Genomic DNA, 21,717 nt, shown 5'->3' with positions numbered 1-21,717 from the left:
GAAACATTCATTTACAAAAATGTAAAAACCAGTTGTCTATCGCTGGAGAAAGAAAAGTACATGGAATCAATAGAAACACTGGGTTTCTGTTGGGTCCTTGAGTTGACTCTCTCCTTCGTTGGCTTTTGCAACAAAGGGAGTACCCTTTTAAGGGGACGTAAAAAGAAGCTATAGGAGACACTTCTAAGTTCATCGCGAACATTTTTACTTAATTAACGTTTATGGCACAAAATGATGATAACAAAGGGACACCCTAACTAATAGAGCATGATAAAACTCTTCATCATACTACGCTCAAATTTACCACTTTATAGAGTTCGTTTATTTGTAGCTAGTTTAGTCGTTTTTGCCAATTAATGCACGTGATTAAACAACCACCTATTGCTGTAGCTTGAACCCTTAACTTAGACTAGGGTGGGTAGTTAACAGGAATAACTATTTAAATACGTGGAAAGAACATGAAACTAGGAACAAAATGATGTGGACCGTTATTGTTAAATGAGTTTGATGCTACCATGGCCAGTTCATGTTTACTTTCTTTACTGAAACTATTATGTGTTTAGCTCATATCAGTTTTTTTCCAGTAGTTTTGAATACTCGTCGTTCAATTTGGAACTTCCTTGAAGCTTTGGGGAAATCTAGAAATCCTAGATGGTGGATATAAAATAACCATCTTATTGCAATCATGAGGTATTCATCACATTATGTCGTGTCATCGATCATTGGCTCTTGCGGACCAAATAAAACATTTTTGGAAGTACCATGTATGGAGATATTATGGAGACATTATGATTTCTCTTGGACCAATCAGAATCACTTTTTCATGTTGGCTATTTTATAACATAACATAACATAACATAACATAACATAACATAACATAACATAACATAACATAACATAACATAACATAACATAACAACATTTCTTCAATATGAGGAAAATAGAATCATAAAGTGGAATCTTGGAAAGAAAAGTGAGAGGTTAGCCCTATGGCGTTTCCCTAACTAAAAAGTTTAAAAAGATACAAGCTATAAATAATATAAAATCGTATAATATCCAGGGTCACTGATGTACAACAAAAACAATCAATGGGTAGCTAATTCATATTAAGGAAGCATTTGTAGCATATGGAAAAGACAACTTTGGCCAACAACAGGAGTTTGGTGAATAAAGACAAAAAGAGAATGGCAAAGTTGTTACAAGAAATTTTGAGAGGAGGAAATGTACAACAGTCATGCTTCGACTGGCTTCCAGTATCTCGAGCCTCTCGATAACTTATCGGGTTCGAGAACTATTTTATGTGCACAGGGTTTCTTAACAATTGTGATCTCCGTTTTGAAACGCTTGAGTTTAAAATATTCATCACTTTATGGAACTCAGATAGCAAGTTTGCTCTACAAATTACTAGTCATTGATTAAAAACTGCTTTTCGGGCTTCAGGGTGCCCAGGACGTTTGACAAGCGGGCTTCAGACCGTTTTTAATTGTTTGCGCACAAACTGCGACTTTCTTTCAGTAATTTTTGTTTTCTTGGAATCCTTCCCAGTTTAACAAATATTAAACCAGAACTCTGTAAAATATAACGAAAGAAGTAATCTATTGCAAAGCAAAGAAAGTTTAGTTGCCAGAAATGGTTTCGCGTTTGCTTTGGTTTTGGTTTACGTAGCTCTGTGATTGGCTAGAAAAATTTGCGCCACTTTTTTAACAGATTAGTCACAAAGACCAAAGCTGACTGGCTGTGACTTGCCCTTTACAGCGTTTTACCCCGTTTGGCGCCGATAGCATGCTCATGCTTCAAATTCTGATTGGTTCATTGTGCTGCATAAGTCTGTTAGAGCGGTTTTCAATTGAGTGTCGTAAAACCAAAACCAAAGTAATTACTCTGGCCAATCTCAACAGGTGTAAAAAACACAACGAGCCAATCGGAATTCGAAGCAAGTACATGTAACTGGCGCCTAGTGCGGGAAACTTGTGTGATTGGTTTTGCTTCAGATTCCCATTGGTTGAGAAAGCGGCGCGAGTTTTGTTATCCAATCACAGAGCGCAGTAATACAAAACTAAAGCAAACGCGAAATTACTTTCGACACTGAATTGAAAACCGCACTATGATTGGCCAAAGTAATTACATAACTTTGGTTTTCTTTCTACGACTCTCTGTTGAAAACTGCTATATATATATAGAGTAATTTCTGTTTCGTACCGTGTTGCTACTACTAGTGGCTATGATTGATGAAACATCCCATAACTTTGTAGCAGTAAACATGCCCATGGCCATGAGCTCGAAAGCATCATTCTTTGTACTGATTCTCTATCTCTTAAAACCTGATACCTAATGAAACAAATTGAGGATTTGCATTATATTTAGAGTTAGAACTAATCTCCTTTATACGCCACTACGAAATTGCACTTCCTTTAGTTATCACACATGTATTCAACAAGCAAATATTTGAACGTTCCCCCACAAGGATCTCCGCCAAAAAAACCATTATTAGCAAAAAGAGTGCAGCTTGTTTGGTTTTGACAAGTCTTCTGAACCTTCGCAAGGGAATTGCTGGCTCGGCAGTTGATGCTGCTCATTGCTTCATGTTTACAAGTCTGACGATCCAGTCGACCAAAATTTGCAGAAATAACGTCAATGATTCTGTCTTCATTGCATTTTATCTCCAGCGAGTTACCTTCACAGACAATAGCTGTTAAAGATAAAAACGTACACATTTGCTTTGTATTGGCTGGTAATGAAAGCATTGCGCCGATGTCATAATGTGAAAAGAAAAAAAAAAAAAAAAAACACCAAAAGCAAAAAGCTCACAAAACTCCAATTTATTTTCCGTCGACAAAGCAAGGAAATTAAGGTTCCCGTCAAAATGGACAGTATCTTGTTAAACCAAAGAACCTTTTAACCACAGAATGAAATCAATTTTAAGGTCCTGTTTCATTTAACTTTATTGGACTTGAAATCTAACAGAAAGTATTGAATATTTTTTTGATTTATTATACACGTTTTAAGTAATGCAAAAGGTGTTAAAAAAGCGTTAACCAGGGCAGAATTACCTGAGCATCCATATGAGCCAGGAACATTGTTGCAGTCAGCGAAGGTAGAGCATGTGTGACCTACCGCACTGCATTCATCGATATCTGACAGTATAAACAATAAAATGAGTCTATTTTTTTTTTTATATATATATATTTCAGCTTGGTCAAATGAATCCAGAGCAAGAAATTTGATAATCGAGCGATCGAACATGAACCAAATCTAGGAAGGAGGAGCCGACTTACCATTACAATCGATGCCATCTCCAGTGTAACCTGATCGGCATTTACACTCAAACGATCCTGGTTTATTTACACAATCAGCACTGACAGAACAAGAAACAGCACCAGGCATGTTGCATTCGTCAACATCTGAAAGAGTTTTAAATGTTTCACTTTGAACAAAATGTTCTCATGAGTTCAGCTTCCCTTTTTAATAAAACCTACCATTGCAAACCGCGCCCCCTCCGGTGTAGCCTGGTCTACAATTACATTCAAACGATCCCGGTGTATTTACGCAATCTGCGTTTGACGAGCAGTTATTGGAACCTGAAATATTGCATTCATCCAGATCTGAAAGAAATCATTTTTGTTAAAGTTATCAAAAGGATTATTTAATAGGTGTAATAGTAGAGTTGCATCTGCCTTGCTCTCCGACGATAAATGTGTTTTCTGCGAGAAAAATAACTCAGATAATTTATTGAAGAAGATGATGACAGTTAATCAATCAAATTTACTATCCAGTTTGGAATGATGTCTTCACTAAATGGCAGTACCATAAAATTGATTCAGAAGTCTCTCTCGGAAGTGAGAATCCGAGGTGTTGGCTATTAATACATTATTATACACATTCTAAGTGATGTAAAGCAGCGTTTACCAGTGCAAGTTTTTCCATTTCCGGTGAAACCAGATTTACATCTGCATCCATATGAGCCAGGAACATTTTCACAGTCAGCAAATGGAGAGCAGTCGTGCCTTGTCGTAGTGCATTCATCTATATCTGAGGGTATAAATAAATAGAATAAGCCCAAAGTTTTACCTTAATTCTTCAGATTGGTCAAATGGGTCTAGACTGAGAAAAGTAGTTATTCGAGCAACTGAATATAAATCAATCCCTGAAAGGAGGAGCTGACTTACTATCGCAATCGATGCCATCTCCATAGTAACCTGGGTTTTCATATTCACTCAAACGATCCTGCGGTTTGTTTACACAAACCGCATTGGCAGAACAAGGTAACAGGAGCAGACCTGTATTTGTCATGTACAAATATTGCATTTCTGATAGCTGAATAACGTGAAAAGGTAGTAGAACCTAATTATTCTTGGCGTTTAAAATTGATTTCACCTTCAATACGCTATCATATGCTGTAACTGACTTTACTTTTTATTTATTCGAGGTAACTTTATCCACCTGCATAACAATGAATTCAAATTTGGTGATAGAAAGGTCTTATCATCCTTAAGTCTTTTAGGTTTCCTGCAAAAAGCAAAAATACGACGGATAGACGATGGTTTAAAGAGAAAACAACTGCGTGAGAAGTATTTGCAATGCACATTTCATCAGTTTAACTATGTTCATAAATCAAGCAGTATCACTTACGGCATTCAAACTTGTTTTTGCTCTTGGCAAGCACATAAAACTGACAAATTAAGTTCGAAGGAACCAATCCATTCTACCTTTTCAGAGGGCCAAGAATCAGCCAATATTGTGTACAGAAAAAAATCTCTGTTCACAGGTCCAACAACACTACTGCCTGTGTTTGGTGGTCGCAATTTCAACCGAAATCTCCAAGTGCGAGAAGCCAAGCCCGCTATTGTCAACCAGCGATGTGTTGTATATCAGTTTAAATGTAACCTGTGCGACGCAGGGTATGTTGGTTACACCAGTGGGCACTTGCAAGAGCGCCTGGATGGATATAAAGGGAAGGCGTCCTCCACCTACAAACACTACAAGAACGAACACAATGGCTTGGTTCCTTCGAACTTAATTAGTCAGTTTGACGTGCTTGCCAAGTGCAAAAACAAGCTTGTGTGCCGGATCGAGATGCTTTTTGTACCTAAGCTAGTCCCAGATTTAAACGTGAAAACCTAATCTATTTTCGCCAATTCAAGGTCTTTGTTTAATGCCTTATGGAAATATTTTAACTTTCAATAGGTCTTCTCGCAGTCCTAGAAACGTCGAGGTTTTATCTTTTTAATGTTTTCATGTCTTTGCTTTAGTAAATCTCTCTTGATTAAGAATATCACTTAAATTTAACACATTTATATTGCTATATATCATTATCGACATCATCATTGCATTTTAAATGTTATTTTTATAATTTATTTTATTACCTTCACATTGGTCGTGATCCAGTCCTGTTTTCGCGTAACCCTCTCGACAGGCACATCTGTAGCCCATTTTAGTGAATCCGACTTGACACACGGTAATATTTTTCGGGCAAGGGTCACCATGACAAAAATTCTAAAAAACAAAAACAAAAACAAAAAAAAAACCGAAATCTGTTTACATTAAGGAGCCACAGCATATTATTACCAATTAATTTATATATATAAGACAGGAGAAGGAAGAACTTGAGAGCATCACCAAACTTTTTGCAGCTGTTTTCAATTTCACCTGAGAATCCTGTAAGCGAAAACGTGTTGCGTTGATTTCAGTCAGTAAAATAGCATTGGCACAGGAATTTTGGCCACCATCGTTCGGCTGCTTGGGGAACTCGTTTGGATTTTGACAGGGTTATGAGAAAGAAATGACTCTATGCTCTAGGGAAGAAGCAACCAAGGCGAATTAGAAGGTGGTAGTAAAGGCGTAACAACACAAATGAACTAGCATTTGCTATCCATTTCTGACGTTCAATTTTATGAATTTCTGTCGCCTCGCCTAAATAGCTCAATAGCAAAAATAGACAAACAAACAAACACCGAGGCACAATTCTCAGGGCGTACCTCAGCAGCGTAATGGGTGAATTTTTTCCTTTTCTTCATAGAAGACTGTGACGGGCTTTCATCCGTGCCATTGTTTAATTCGCACGTATGTATTCCTTCATCTGCAGGTCCCACATTAATGGATACACAGTTTGGCTCCAAATAACACCTCATTCGACAGCTTTCTTCGTCGGCTACTTTCTCCGTTCTTATCGCATGCCCTGATAATACCTTGTCAGCTACTGAGCCATTAAATTCCAATATTCGGCAGTATTCTGTTGCCAGAACTGTAAGAAAAGATTTGGGGGTACAAAATATATATTTATTATTATTATTATTATTATTATTATTATTATTATTATTATTATTATTATTATTAATATTATTATTACTCCTGCAATTAAGGAAAAGAAGTCTATTTATTTTCTCGAAAAAGCAAGGGGTGGTCAATCTTCTGCAGATTTTTCCGTAACGTCATGAGACTTTGGTAGCGTAATATGCTTGCAAATGGCAACATTTTGACCTAAAAAGGCGTATGTAAATAAGGTCATGTGACCTATTACGGCCACTAGATTCAAGACAACTTTTGAGAAAATATGACAGCACTTTTTTTATTGCCTCCTTGATGCTGCCTTTAGTTTTATAACTTTGCTGTGGCTATTGGTACTTTGTTGCTGTGCTTGGACCTTTTGTTTTATTTCCTTCATTATTTCCTTCATTTTAAAGGCAGTTTATTTTCCTTTGAAGGGGCTGGACACTAGTGAAAATAGAATTCGCCAATAGACACAACATTATGCCTTCGAAAGTAATGTTGGAGAAAAACTGTAAGCCTCGGAAATCATATAATTTTATATAAAGAATCAATAAAAGTTGTTGTTTACGTACTATAACCGAGTAAAGGTTGATTTTTATAATCCTTCAAAACTGTCATTGACAGAGTTTATAGAATGTTGGCACGAATATGACGCGCGAATTAATTTTTTTTTTTCAAAGTTATGCTACACCGGATTTCTCACAAGCAATTCATGTCTGTTTTGATAGCAATTTAATGACTACATATTCTATTCCATTTGAAGAGTATGTTGTTTAAAACTGAAATGTATAATCTTGGGAACATTGGATGCGTCGTAGATTGACCTAAGGAAAATCGCGTCTTGGAGCACAAGCGAAAGCGATGTTTTTTTTTTTTTACAGTTTCTTAGAGTCAGCTTTCTGAATTGGAGTCATTATCGTCTTTTCTAAGAAAGAAGTAGGTGACAAATTTGTGCAGGAACTTCAAATTTCACTATTTTTTTCTCCTTGGTAGCAAAACTTTGATGCAGCATTCTATTATCTTTGGCTAATTTTCTATAGTATCATTCTTACTCTGTCAAGTGATTCTATCATTCTATCGTTCTTATTATGTCAAGTCTAAAATATTGATATTTGAGACTTAATTCTAGAACCGCTTTCATGAATTTGGAACTGGGAGATAATATGCTAGAACTCGCTTACATGTGAATATTTTCCCCAAACATCAGTAACAATTCCTTAGTTAAAAACAATATAGGGCACCCCTCTTTAGGCAGGTGCACTTTTGTTGAAGCTCAATTGAAATTCTGTAATATCAGAGCCTTTCGCATGAATTTCATGAAGTATCAACTTCTTGATTTTAATAATTTTGCATAATAATAATAATAATAATAATAATAATAATAATAATAATAATAATAATAATAATAATAATAATAATAATAATAATAATAATAATAATAACAAAGGTGTTTAATCACTACATTCTCGCATTAAAAATGACTTACAATGGGTTTACAATATATAGAAAAATCCCTCAAAACCTCGTAAAACTAATCGCAGACTAAGAATAACATTTAACTTTTTGAAGATGTTACCTTTGCCATTACGATGGTACTAGGGAAAAAGCTTCGCTTAAAACGCTCAGTTCTACATTTAGAAGACTTCCACGAGTTAGAGTTTCTAAGAGAATAGTTATGGGCAATAGGCCAAAGCTGGGTTAGATTTTTTGGCAAAGGCCTACCTTTTGTAAATTTATCAAAAGTTCTAATGCAGAGCTCGTTGCGCCGAAAGTCTAGGGATTTAAGCAAGTTGTAAGGCTCCCTGGAATGAAGATCGGAAATGCTTAATTTAATCTGAATTTAATGACACTGCTATGAATGGTTTTCCTCCCGCTCAATCTGTTTGGACAATCTGTAAATAAGAGCTTTTATGCTAGAACACTGAAAAGAACGAATAGCATAGCCGTCTTTCGACTTATAACTTCTGAGGTAATTATGTCAGTTAAATTATTTGCGAAAGCATGTGCAGGACTTCCACTTTCCCTCAGTCCACAAGGAACATCATATTATATGAACACGCACATTTTCTATGCTACTACACAACTAGAGCAGTTGTCTTCTTTACAGCCGAGTGCACGCCAACGTATTTGCAAATATCGTCACCGAATCGTTCTTTTTATTGTATACTTTCAAATAAGTAAGATCGTAAAAACAAATGAAATTGTTTTCATAGATGTTAGGCCCTTCAAACCAGGATTTTGCTCTTCCATGCGTACAAACTGGGAAAAACTTTAACCAAGGACGTGTGATAAACACAGATAAATTATTGATTATTGGCTGGCAAGTACTGTGGAATCTTTCTAGAGTGTCTGAAATATGAATATATCTTGGCAATAATGGAAACAATTTTAGAATTTGGCTTCTTGATTTGCCGCGAAAACACCAGGGGCATCAAAACAAACTCAATAATTAAGGAGGCGCGCTCGCCAAAATATATGAAAACATCGCCGCCGATTTTTTTTTTTATTATTATTATTACTGTATACTTTTAGACGTGTATATATCGTACAAACAAATCAGTAAACTTCTCTTCGTAATTATTAGATGGTCGAAACCAGGATGTTGCTCTTCTATGCGTGCAAATTGAGGATAACCTTAACCCGAAGGACGTGTGACAAACACGGATAAATTATTGACCATTGGCCTGCAATTATATCCCTTTGTTAATAAAAATAGAGAAAGCATGTTTAAGATAGAAATGTCTTCATTTATCAACATCCCTAATTCAAAGTTCATTAAAAAAATGTCTACTGTTGTGTTGCATCAGGGTCTCCAACACACTCGGTAAAAACCGTGGACCATCTTTAATCAATTTTCTTGTGTTTAGATCTCGGCCGAAAACTTGTATTAGTTTTCGAGGTTTAAGGCATATCCTTAATACGTTTCATCAATGACAAGGAAAACTAATGTATAATCACATCATCTTTATATTTTAAAGTTTTTTTCGCCGTTTAGCCGTCATGTCGCCGTTAAGCTATAGAATTAGTATAGTATCGAATCATCAGTTATCGAAAAAGAAAGCAACATTTAAAAAGGTTTATGGGGAACATATAGTAAGGTTAAAATATTAATAGTAATAGAACGTAAACATCGAAGTCGAGACGCAAGTGCTGTTGAACCTTTCTAGAGGGTCTAAAACATGAATATGTTTTGTTTCATTTTTTTTTTCTGTTTGAAATTTTCAATGCAGTTCGATTTTTGTTTCCCTTTGACTCGTGTTAGGGTAATGAATACTGTTCAAAGGAAAAAAATCAGACTGGTTGGTAAAATTTTAAACTGAAAAAAAAAAAAAAAAAAACATTTTGAACTGTAAATAATATATCTTGGTAAGAATTGAAGTGATTGAGAATTTGGGTTCTTAATTTGCCGCAGTAATAATAACATCGACATCAAAACAAACAATTTAAGTTTATAAATGTAATAATTTGAGTTGCGAGTAGAATTCTTACCACAACACGCGTTGTGGGATGTTGAAGTTTTAGAAAACGTCCATGTTTTAATACGTAATTTTTTTTTTGAATCGATTTTTAGTTTATCTGGTAACCACACTGTCCTGAGAGCTTGATTGTAACTAATTGACGGGAATGTGAATAATGTCAGTAGTGGCAGGTGACAAAAAAATCAGTGTCAAGCTGGTGGCTTCAAGTACAGTGCAGGTTTGTATTTCTACTTAAAATAGAACTCTGTGAGAAATAAATTTTCTGAGAAATAAAATGACGAACTGTGCACCTATTCTATAAGAAAGAGATCTGAATTACTAGTCCTTAGGAAAATTCCCACTTGCGGTTTTGTCTATTGTCAAAATGCTAGTTATTTTCTTGATTGCATTGACAAAAACTGTGTTGAATGTTTCGCAGTAAACTAAAGAAAGATGATAATTCAAAACTGGTAACAATTTTTTGGCGAGTGGCAAGGTTCTTGTGCTATATTTAAGGGTTAGTTAAGGCCACATTTCAAAGTTACTGCTTACTTAGATATATCTTGAATTGCCTTATCTATACATTGCAGGTGTAATGTCTTAGCAATTCATAACCATGCGATTTCATCTTTTAGCAGTTTGTAATCCCTTAATAATTTTCTGTTTCAAAAAGTTTTCTTATTTTCTTCCGTGAAATTTGTATTGTTTAGAATAAAGACCGAAAGTATATATTCAATGTTTTCAGTGACTAAAAAAAATGATGTAAAACACGACGCAAATAATCTTAAACTTTCAGTGTTAAACGGATACTAATTCTGACTTAAATACGCATAGCGCATTCTTTTAATATGTTGCGATTTCCATATAGTGGCATTATGAGGAAAAAGGGCCGACTTCGTGTTGTAGCCAAAAGCTCAGAAATAACATTTCCAGTTGAAAACAACACTTACCAGCGTACAGCAATGAAATCGATCCAAACGATATCCACGCAAGAAAAACGAAGGTCTTGAGAGATACCATGCTGCTAGTAAACCCGCTTCTTAGGTTTTCAATTCTCACTATTATTGTGACTGTGCTTAACAAATTACACAACCAAATATCAATGAATTATTCATGTTTCACCCCATTCGATCATTCACTTTAATAAAGTAATCCTCACGCAACCGAAATTATTCGTCAGTTCTTGTTTTTACTAGTCAACGTGTCCTACGGCGGTTCAGCCTGGCCAAACAGTTTGATTTGATGAGTCAGCTTTAAGAATAATCCTCAAAATTCAAATTTTGCAAATGGTTTGAAGGGGCTAGAAGCACTTGCAACGGAGATAATTCTTAAAATGGGTGATTTAATATGCGGAATATATATAACCACTATGGCAAGCCAGTTCTGACAAATAGAAAGCACCCCTAGATCACAGTCCTTCTTCCTCGAGTCCTAGAGGTGTTTCATTTTCCAAAATACTGGAACAATGCCCATTTCACTAGAATTTGTATACTGGTTAAAACTGCGCAACCATTTTCTATTGGCTGTCTCTAACCTGATTATCGCGTGACCTTCAGAGTCTCGTACTATCTTAAATATGGAGCAACTATTGTTTGGACTGAATTATTGTCTCGAGATGCAGCAATTACAACATCCCACAACTACAACCGTCAAGGAATGATGAGATGTCTTGGATCCTGGGAAATTTTCGTCCACGACACACCCCCTGAAAAAGAAGTAATCTTAGGCCCGTCGAGCAATGGTTGAATTTTTTCCATAGGGCGGGTATTATCCTACCCCTCCCCGCCTCCGACTATATAAAGGTATCAGATATATCTGGTGACATATACTTTGAAATTTAACGAGGAACGGATTATCGCAATTATATGCGCAAACTTAAGCAACTAGTTAAAAAAATAACCTAGAAAGATCAGAAAAGCAAAATAATAATAATAATAATAATAATAATAATAATAATAATAATAATAATAATAATAATAATAATAATAATGATGATGATGATGATGATCAATAAAATAATAAAAATAAAAATAAAAACAACAACAAAAGAACCAAAGCAAGGCAGAAAAACAACAGGACTAAACGACAGACATTTATGGGTCTCCTTCAGTTGCTGAAATACTGTCCAAAAAGTCATGCGATGGTCGTTGATTAATGTCTGCGTAAACAGATTATTTGTAGTTTACATCGTCGGTTTACGTGTGTTTGTGTTCCCATTTTCCAGATTGCTAGAAAATAACGAGGACGTGATTCAATTTTGTCCTCGTAGAATGGTGACATTTTGGTATAAAATGTAATCCATTTATTTTTTGCTTGCATAATTTAAGATCAAAGGAAAAAAAAAAAAAAAGACGTCACATTTAAAACTAGTTGATGGTAATTACAACAACAACTTTATTCACTATAAAAGACATACCAAAACACCAAAAAAAGGATACCATTTCGGCAAAAGTTGGTGTGTGAAAAGGTAGATAGTAGAACCTCCCGGCGAGGCCTCTGTGTTTCACTGAGTAACTCTAGTGCAACTGCACTGTAAGAATGTGATATCCGTAATCTGGTAGTGCCTCATGATAAACGATGTAAAATATCTTTGGCGAATGCAATGCCAAAATAGCAAACAGCTCTACAAAACCCTTGTGACAATTAATTACCTGTAGTAAGAGTGTAAACGAATACTATTTAGTATTGTTGCCCTATTTTCTTGTTATTCTTACCCTATTTCTTTTGTTGATCGGTGTGTTGTTAATTAGTCTATCTAATGCATACATGGTGCACTTCATACTTAAGGTCCTTTCATTCGTTCACAGATATAACCAAATGAAAAGTGGCACTCGAGATCATTCCACTCGGCATTATGGTCGTTTAAGGTATAATGAGAAGGAGCGCCGAGCTGAAAGCGCCCTACGGTCATCACTATGGCTGCACAGTTCTGATTTCCATAATTGTTACTTGGTTGATAGGACTTCCAGTTTGTGTAGCCACTAAGCGTGCTTCCATCAGTCCATTTCCAAGTGCCTTCAGTAGCTTGGTCGCTCAATCCGATCCAGTAAACCAGTCCATGTGATGTCAAGAAGGTACTTTTGACAAACTCAGTCTCGTCCGATGAGGTGATTTTCACTAGGTGGCCATCCAGCGTTTGACAGTGGTTCTCAGCATCAATCCACCGATTTGGTTGAGCAAATAGTATGTAGCAGGAGTTCAACAACACGCCTGTGCCGACAATGCAGGCTGTACGAAACAGAGTGAATTTTCCATGTAAGATACAGTAATCCTATATGTTGATAGATTAACGCTTAATGTCATCATGTAAGTAAGGAGTCCATACTATTATTATCCAGGGCACAAAATTATCACCTGAGCTGACATCTTCTACTGCTAAAGTGATGTTAAAATATCTTCTCAACTGCACGTGTGTTTTACATACAGTTCTTTTGAATCCAAGAAGAAGGATTAACTTTTATGACGTCAGGAGTTCAGGATGTGGACCTTAAACACGGAGCGATCCTATAAGACCAGGCTGAACAGTTCAAACTGTCAATCAAAAATCCCAAGCGCGCGTATCGGATTTGTTGATTACCAAAGGTCTTATTTTAGCACGTTCAAGTTCCCGCAACTTCGATTCGAAAGGACGTGACGAGTCGGTGGAAAAGCTGTTTTAGTTCGAGGTATTATGTTCAAAATCAATCCAACGAATATGACTGCAGGAGAAAAATTTAGAAAGTTAAGTTATCCGTCTATTCCGAGATCGGAAATTCATTTATCGGCTGGTAAAATCTTATCCTTTCGAGATATTTCCGAAATGATTAGGATGAAGTTTGTAAACAAACTCTATCTCGAAAGAGGTTGTTCTTCTGAAACTGGCTTCCGAGATGGAATCGCTTCGATCCTTTGTGTCGTTTAGTGGGGGAGCTAAGTAAAGACACAAAGTCGCGGAAGCAAAGCCCAGAAGAAACAACGGAGCGTGCAACGGAGGAGAAAAGTGACGTGTCTCAAGCGGCGAGCGATCGCACGAAAAACGACGGAGCTTGTAATCTTTTTGAAGTCGGCCTCTCTATTTCTTACAGTATAAACTTAGAATATATTTAGTACTGGCTAATTTCAATACTGATGTGAGAGCCATTGCCATTATCATTTCATCCATAAGATACACGAGAGCAACATCAGGTCGTGTTTTGCTTATATCTTTGGTGATTTTTCGAATTAGCAAATTATGAATGATCACGTACGAAATGTGTTTAGATGTTTTTATTTTTGACTTGTGCATAGAAGTTTAGAATTCATTACTTCCACTTCCAGCGGATTAGTAGAGTTAGTTTTCACGCACGTGATCGATAGATACACAAGCGGTAATAAACTTGTACCCAACACGACGACTCGAGTGGCTGTTTAGCTGAAAACATCTGCCAAATTTTGAAAATCCCGCCAGTTTTGGCGAGCAACACAGACTCGTTTTGGTTATCGGCATGTTCAGATTTAGGGATACAGATGTCCAGTTCGTCTCAGGCTTCAGTTTATAATGGTTTCGGTCTTTGTACTGTCTATTTGGTAGAAGGATTTCGAATTTTGAGGTAAGTTTTGTATAATATTTCGATTGCTGCAACGAAACTTGATTATTTCCGTTATTATCGTTAATCTCGCTAATTTCTTGTGTTTTACAAGATATATAGTTAGCGTTTAGCTTATTTTTATTGATAAATCGATTCCCTTTTCTACAAACGACAGTTCTTCTCTCTTTTTTCCTCGACCGTTACCGACGTCATCTACCATTATACTGATCCGTTTGGAAGCCAACAAAGCGCTTCAAAGGGGGCGTGTCCTACAGGATCGCTCCGTGTTTAAAGTATACATTGCAATTGTAGAAGACCAAAAATGCCCGTTCTATATAGGTATAACGTAGTACTCTTATTTACTTACGAATGCAGCTTTTACCATCTCCCATAAAACCACTTTTGCAATTGCACTGGAAATTTCCATCAGTATTGGTACAGACTGCATTAGTATGGCAGTCGTGGCTGTTTGTAGCGCATTCGTCAACATCTGTTAAAAAATCAAAGACGACATAATGCTGTATAGCATAGAAGACTCGTGTAAGCTATAAACGAATCATAGAATGCTGGATCATTTTTTATCGGTTCGGGGGCAGCAAAAACCTGTTTATTAACTTATGATTAGTATAGGAGATATAAGATACCAGTGCAATTCACGCCATTTCCAGTGAAACCGTGTTTACAGTTACATTTAAATGATCCCGGTTTGTTTACACACTCTCCGTTTGACGAACAGTTGTTACCAGCAGGCATATTGCACTCATCTACATCTGCAAGGAAATTAAAAAAAAAATGTATATAAATCATTTATCATTTGTTTAATAGATTCATCCGAAGGAATTTTCTAAAGGGAAGGTAAAATGACCAAAGCTAGCCAGTCAACATTACGGAGAGAATAAAACTTCTTCTTCACAAACAAAGAAGACATTACCATTGCAATTCACACCATCTCCAATGTAACCAGGTCTGCAGTTACATTCAAACGATCCGAGTTTATTCACACAGTATGCGTTCGAAGAACAGTTATTGGTTTTGGATTTACTGCATTCGTCAAAATCTGCAAGAAACCCAATACTTTAATTCCACGATTGGTGGCATTTGGCTATCTTAGTCGACACGTTTTAATCTTGACGTGTGTTTCTATTGTCTTTCTCTCATTAAACATCTTCCGATCCTGGGACGAAAATGGGTCATTCGAGGTGAACCGTATTTATTTCAAGACGCAACTTTCGTCTCACTACGTGGCAGGGAGGTATAAATATAATAGAGCCTTTACGTATCTGTTCTCTGGTTTACGGCCGATCCAGCATTTTCCACTAGACAGTGGAACCTACTCGTACTAGCGGTGGTTATTTAGCCCTCGTTTTTACCCTGTCAGGACTCTACAGAATTGACCGCCAGACTTTCATTCTGGCTCTTCGTAATTGCATAAATTAAACTAAACTTGCACGCAAGGGAAGCTTGAAATTAATACTTGAGACGGCGGTGACGTTATTCTCAGTAATTCCTGTTGGCATAGTAACATTACCATTATCCCAAGAAAGCTCGGTCGATAAATATTTATTGGAACTTTCCAACAGATTTCTTTCGCGGTGCATGTCAATTCAATGTACGTAGTTTGTGACTAACCTTTGCAATTTTCACCGACTTTAATAAATCCAGGATGGCAATCACAATGGAATGAACCAGGTTCGTTTACGCACTTCATGTTTGACTTGCAATTGGGCAGAGCCAGTTGACATTCATCGATATCTGCAATGGTGTAATTAGAAGAATTAATTTAAATAACGTAAGAAAATGTCTGCAAGTTCCAAGAAAAGCATGTTTCAATCTAGCAGTATTGGTATGACATCTGACATCATTTCTAACTTTATTATTCACCCATCTTCACTCTAAATGTGTTTATCAACGTATTGATTTTTTATTGACCTACATGTATCACCACGGAAAAGGCATTCGTCATAATGAGAAAACAACATGTCGCTAAAGTAAATGTCATGTCTTGAAGGCCATAAATGACGCGTACTTTGCCAACCAGAAAGTTGTAATAGCTGTAATGAAATGGGTCAGTTCCATGTAGAATCACATCGTTATCACAGAAACCAGTTGTTTTAAAATAAAATTCAACACGGCATGCTGCTTTAGGATAGTATATTGATCCTTCCTTACTTCTAAAAAAATTACCGCATCTAAAAATATCAATGCAACCACCATTGTCCAACCCTTCTGAGCCGGTTCTCAGGTGTTTTGCTGTATGGCTATCGGATCTACAATTACCTTCATCACAGTGATCCCCTTTATAACCTTCAACGCAGACACACCTGTACTTTTTGGTGGTGAATCCCACTTGACAAAGAGTATTCCTTGCACGGCAAGGGTTCCCGTGGCAGAAATTCTGGATGTAACAGACTAACGTTTATTAACTATTTTCAGGAAAGAGCATAAGGGATATTTATGTATCTGCATGAAATATACTTTTGCAATAAAGACGATACTAATGTACCAAACAATAACAGTTAGTTTATTTGGCTAGGATAGGTGACATAGGTCGCATTTTTTTTTTTTCGAGCTATAATGTGTATCCTCTGTCTTGAGCCTTGTTTGCTAAGTAAACGCATAATGTTTAATGAACAACTGGCGATCGTCTATGATTATATCATACTTCAGATAGGTTTATGCTAGAGCGAATGCTGATGTTACCATGTGTTTTCTGGGCCCTTTATATAACAATACGGCCATCGTCCATGGCTTGTGACCCTATTGAAATAGTCTTTAAATTATATATGGCTAAAATTAATCCCGTAAAATTCCTGTATACGATGTTCCCTTGATGGACTTGTAGCGTTACATGCATGAGCCACGCATAAAGATAAAAGAAAAAAAAAATCACCGAGTTTTCACCAAAACTACAGTTGTAGGAAAATTGGCGTGGCGACAACAAACGTATCCAGGGAAACCGAACTTAGGACTAGCTTTTTCAAAAGAAAAAATAAAGTGAAGGGAAAAAAGAAAATTTGAAATATCAAAAATATGCCTTAGTAATGATAACGCCAAGGGCCAAAATAGAAAATTACCATATATGGATCGAGCTGTTTTTGTGTGGTGAAGACTGGGGAGGGGTAGTTAGCAGATTACGCCCATCGTTCGTAGAGCTATGGTTATGAATCATGGTGAGTAACTATTACTCCCTGAGAGGTTTCGTTTGAGCCAGAAAGCGGCCTTTTTGGATCCACCGTCTTGTATTTCTGTACTTTTGAAAGCTGTCAAAACTGATCTTACAGAGATGAAAATGACTGAAAAAAAGGCAAATCGTTTTCCTATTTAGAACGGAAGGATGTGGGGATTCTGTCCACGGATCCGACTTTGAATGTTAATAACTTATTTTTTTTTTTAATATTTGCGAAGAGGACACAAAACTTTCTTCCTTTTTTTTCAGAAATTTATTTGGGAACAATTTAATGAGATAGATTAGGGTTCACCGATTGTAATGTTACCATGAGCAACCAATTTTAACATGATTGACAAGTAGTTGTTTCCAAATTTTGGAAGATTCCTGCTTTTAATGTAGAATATGAAATTTCCTGCGGTAAATTTCATGTTATTATATCATCTTTGTGTTTTTTTTCCCATATGAATCACTTTTTTGGTAAACTTTAGTGGTTTTTTAAGGTTTTTGGGAAATCAATAAATGGAAGATGGCGGATCCTATATGGCCGTCATTTTGGATTCGTGACATAATTCCCACGTCATATCACGTCGTCCTCTCTTCCCGTTGCGGACGTCGAAAGAAACGTCCTTGGTCGTCCTTTGTTTTCTCAAGGTCTTGTTGCCATAGCTTTTATACTTTTTTGATGTTTTGCACAGTTGATCATTACATATGCTAGTTTTTCAATGGAAGTAATTTAAATTATTTAAACCGTTTATTTATTGATTTATCTAATACGAAAAGTGTGTTTATACAGTGACGTGCCTTGGAATATATCATAATTTTATGCCACAGATATTCATGACAAATTGCTCCTAAATATTAGCCTGTTACTCATGTACCTCAGCAGCATAATGGATAAATCCCTCTCTCTCCTCCAGGGCATCGTGTGATGAAATTTCATGGGTGGCATTGTTTAACTCACAAATCTTTACTTTTGAGTTCGTAGGTCCCACGTTCATGGATGCACAGTTTGGCTCCAAATAGCACTTGACCCGGCAGCTCCCTTCATCGGCCACCTTTTCAATCTTAATCACGTGACCAGGAAGAGCCTTGCCTGTTATCGGTTCTTTGAATATTAACATGCGGTTATACTCTGTCAAAAGCATTGTAGAAAACATATATGAATTGCTATCAAGCTGTGAGTTGATAGTGAAGAAAATTACTGTCTAGTTTCACTCTTTACTTTTATTATTATTATTTTTTTAACCTTAACTGACGATTACGTCGACAGGAGGGCAAAAATGCATACGTGAAGGAACGAACGAACGAGCGAGCGAACGAACGAACGAACGAACTAGTGAATGAATATAATATACAATTAAATGAGTGGGTGAGAGAGTGAGTGAGTGAGTCCACGAACGGCTTGGTCAGGCTAACAGAATGGATGGGTGAATGAATAATGAAATCAATAAACAGTAAATGATAGTGCTGGATTGGTGTCGGTAACTTTACTTTACCCATTTTCTTTGACATCTACCATACTAAAATCAAAAGACATTTTCCATGTATAATGATAATGATTATGCTATTACACATATCCTAGTATCTAAAAAATAAGACATATTACCCAGCCAGTGAGAAACGGGCAAATAAATAAGAAAGCAAAAACCAACATTCAATGCTTATTGAACGGTGCTCGTAGCTTGTGCTCAAATCGTGACAGGATCTTTAAAGCCCCTTAGTTTTAGTACCGATCAAAATAAATTGGAGTTGGTCTTGTTACAAACAAATAATGTATTTATACAACTCGAACAAATTGTCTTCAGACCAAGAGATGTGCTTGTTTAGCCATCTAATAGAATATAAAATGAAAAAGACATTTATGCTTGTGTATACTCGGTGAAGTCAGTGCACCTTGCTGCGGTCAGGAGCTACCGCAGCAGTGCGTGTTGCAGACTTGGAAAGGTAAGGCTTGGGAGACGCACAAAGCAGTTTGCTCGGTGCCATGTACAACAAAGGAAAGCAATTAAATTGGTGTCATTGCTAGCGGGATGCCCCTGATACAATTAGAGACTGATAAGTGATCTGGCTTTTCTTTCACTTATCCCGTGAAAACTGGAGGCAGTGTTGCTGTTAAAAATGAAGAGGACGGATACATGGATGTTGGTATTGAGCTCCTGTTTGCAACTTTGGTTAAGAACCCGCTTGGCTGTCACTGGTCAGCTTAAGAGCAGTACTTACCAGCATATACTAATGTACAAAATCCAAATGAGATCCAAGCGAGAAATGCGAAAGCATTGAAATGGACCATTATTCCTATGAATTCATAACAATTTCTTGCAGTCGTTGATCTTGGTTTATATGTTTAGCCGTTGTGATGAGAAATCCTTCGATTTGCGAATTAAATGCAAATGATGTAAAGGCTTATGAATACTACTATTTGTTAAGTAGACGTACGTTTCCTAATGTGATCACCTTTCAAATCCTAATTAATATTTTATCATGCTGGATAGCTTTCAGCTCATTGATAAATAATTATGCTTCCCAACTGTTAGCTAGTGCGGAGCAGATATAACTATCTTTCGTTTTGATTTGAGGTCTCAGCCGTGGGTTTATCCTGCGTGTAAATCCATTGCAGTCGTTTTCTGTTGCATTCTCACAAACTAGTGAAAGCTAAGTTTGCTATAGTTGAATATAAAATGATTACTTTCGAGTTTAAAAGCCCTTTGTACATGCACCATTAATTATTGAAAGGTGCATTTATTTATATCCATATTAAGAATCACCCGTGGCCAAGCCATAGTTTTACCATATTCCCATTAATGGCATATATGAAATAACTTCCACATGATTTCAAACAATTGCTCAAGTTCGGAATACAGTTAGAGCTTTCGCTCTGAAGACTCATCCACCGTCATTTTCAATTTAAGCAGTTTTAGCGCGTCTTTGAGATCCAAGGTTCCCAGTGGTCTGAATGAATTTTCGTGAAATTACTGGTGAGGGAAATAGGAAACACGAAATACCTTGATAAGTCATGTCATTCGGCCTGAACACCACAAACATTAGTTTATCAAATCCTGTGATCACCATTTTTCTTCAGTTTTAGATCTCGACCTAAACAATTCTAAAAATTAATCACACAAGGCTTTCACGTGGTGTTGGAAACTTTCCAATGAAAGTTTGTTATGCCTCGTCGCATGGATTAAAATGTATAGGTGACCAAAGCGTTCATTTCTTTAATTTTTGGATTGAGGCACTTGAAATTAACGCTTGGCAATTAAATGTAATGAACGAGATTTAATGTGGCAAGTAATTTGAAATAAGCTCGAAAGAGAAGGTAAACATCCTATCAAAGAAAATTAACGCTACCTATGATCAAGGCAGGTTTCGTTTTCTCGTGAAGGATTATAAATCGATCTTTAGCTCCTCTACATCGGATCACGTAAAACATTTCCAAACGAAAATAACAATGTAACTACAGTGCCAATGAGTTATTTGGGTTACAAAATTGCGCACTTTTTCTGTTCTCAAAGAATACGTCCTCTTGCATTACGGTAAAATGGTTTGAGGTAACATCAATTGGAAATATATATATTTTTTTAATGTGGTGTGAAAGAGCTCCTTGTTTAAGTGACAATATTAGCACAACTAATGATCCCCCGCTGAGAAAGTTGATTTTAAATTTATTGATATAATTGCAAGCTTTTCTCGTGCACTTGATCAGCGGCAAAATACGCTGATTATCACGTCCTGATATTGAGGTGTTAAGGTGACCCAGAAAATCGTTAAGCTTCGAGAATATGCGGCCTTAATTAGGCAAATACTTGTCATGGACTGTTCCATAATTTAAAAAGAGAAATTCAAACTCATCAGGGGTCATGATTAATTAATTGCAGTGAAATAAATATTTTATTGCCGACCTGGCATAAGGTTAAATATGCTGATAGGTTTTCCTTTTCAAACCATTTAATTTGTGATTGCTGATGGGGGGTAAAATTTTGGAGCGCCACCAGAGTAGCCAAAGAAGCATGGCCTTGTTGAAAGGTTTTATAAATTTTACCCGGTTTGCATGTGGATTTTCTGTGCTGCTGTATTCTGGTAGGTGCAGTAAATTTATGCGTTTGATTTGGGCGTACAGTATTAAAATAAGAGGCACGTTCATGTAATTAAGCACTAAGTAACTTGTAGGAGGCAGCCTTTAATAGTTAAGTTTATGAAAAAAAAAAAAAAAAAAGGAGAGAAAAAAAAAAGCAAATTCTCAATTATTTTTAAAACCATAAATCCCAAAAAGAAACAC

At 36.4% G+C, this 21,717-nt stretch overlaps 2 protein-coding genes across 2 annotated transcripts; both read right to left on the bottom strand.

Annotated features, from left to right (window-relative positions):
* Nucleotides 1–65: 65 nt before the first annotated feature.
* On the bottom strand, nucleotides 66–19,728 carry LOC146473849 (uncharacterized). Its single transcript, XM_085117681.1, has 11 exons — nucleotides 19,662–19,728; nucleotides 18,320–18,616; nucleotides 16,457–16,667; nucleotides 10,676–10,795; nucleotides 5,976–6,241; nucleotides 5,364–5,493; nucleotides 3,907–4,029; nucleotides 3,477–3,602; nucleotides 3,276–3,401; nucleotides 3,051–3,134; nucleotides 66–2,689 (listed from the first exon to the last, which is right to left on the bottom strand). Exons 1-11 carry the CDS (start codon nucleotides 19,665–19,667, stop codon nucleotides 2,412–2,414), a joined length of 1,767 nt encoding a protein of 588 aa, XP_084973807.1. The 5' UTR covers nucleotides 19,668–19,728; the 3' UTR covers nucleotides 66–2,411.
* Nucleotides 11,984–16,463, bottom strand: LOC146473850 (uncharacterized). Its single transcript, XM_085117913.1, has 5 exons — nucleotides 15,902–16,463; nucleotides 15,204–15,329; nucleotides 14,917–15,042; nucleotides 14,640–14,762; nucleotides 11,984–12,953 (listed from the first exon to the last, which is right to left on the bottom strand). Exons 1-5 carry the CDS (start codon nucleotides 15,978–15,980, stop codon nucleotides 12,508–12,510), a joined length of 900 nt encoding a protein of 299 aa, XP_084974039.1. The 5' UTR covers nucleotides 15,981–16,463; the 3' UTR covers nucleotides 11,984–12,507.
* Nucleotides 19,729–21,717: the final 1,989 nt, after the last annotated feature.

Source organism: Pavona decussata, unplaced genomic scaffold (assembly GCF_977016875.1).
Source record: "Pavona decussata unplaced genomic scaffold, jaPavDecu1.1 SCAFFOLD_92, whole genome shotgun sequence".
In the NCBI taxonomy this organism is placed as follows: domain Eukaryota; kingdom Metazoa; phylum Cnidaria; class Anthozoa; order Scleractinia; family Agariciidae; genus Pavona; species Pavona decussata.
Note: the sequence above shows the minus strand (reverse complement) of the source record. Positions and strands in the feature narration are given on the sequence as shown.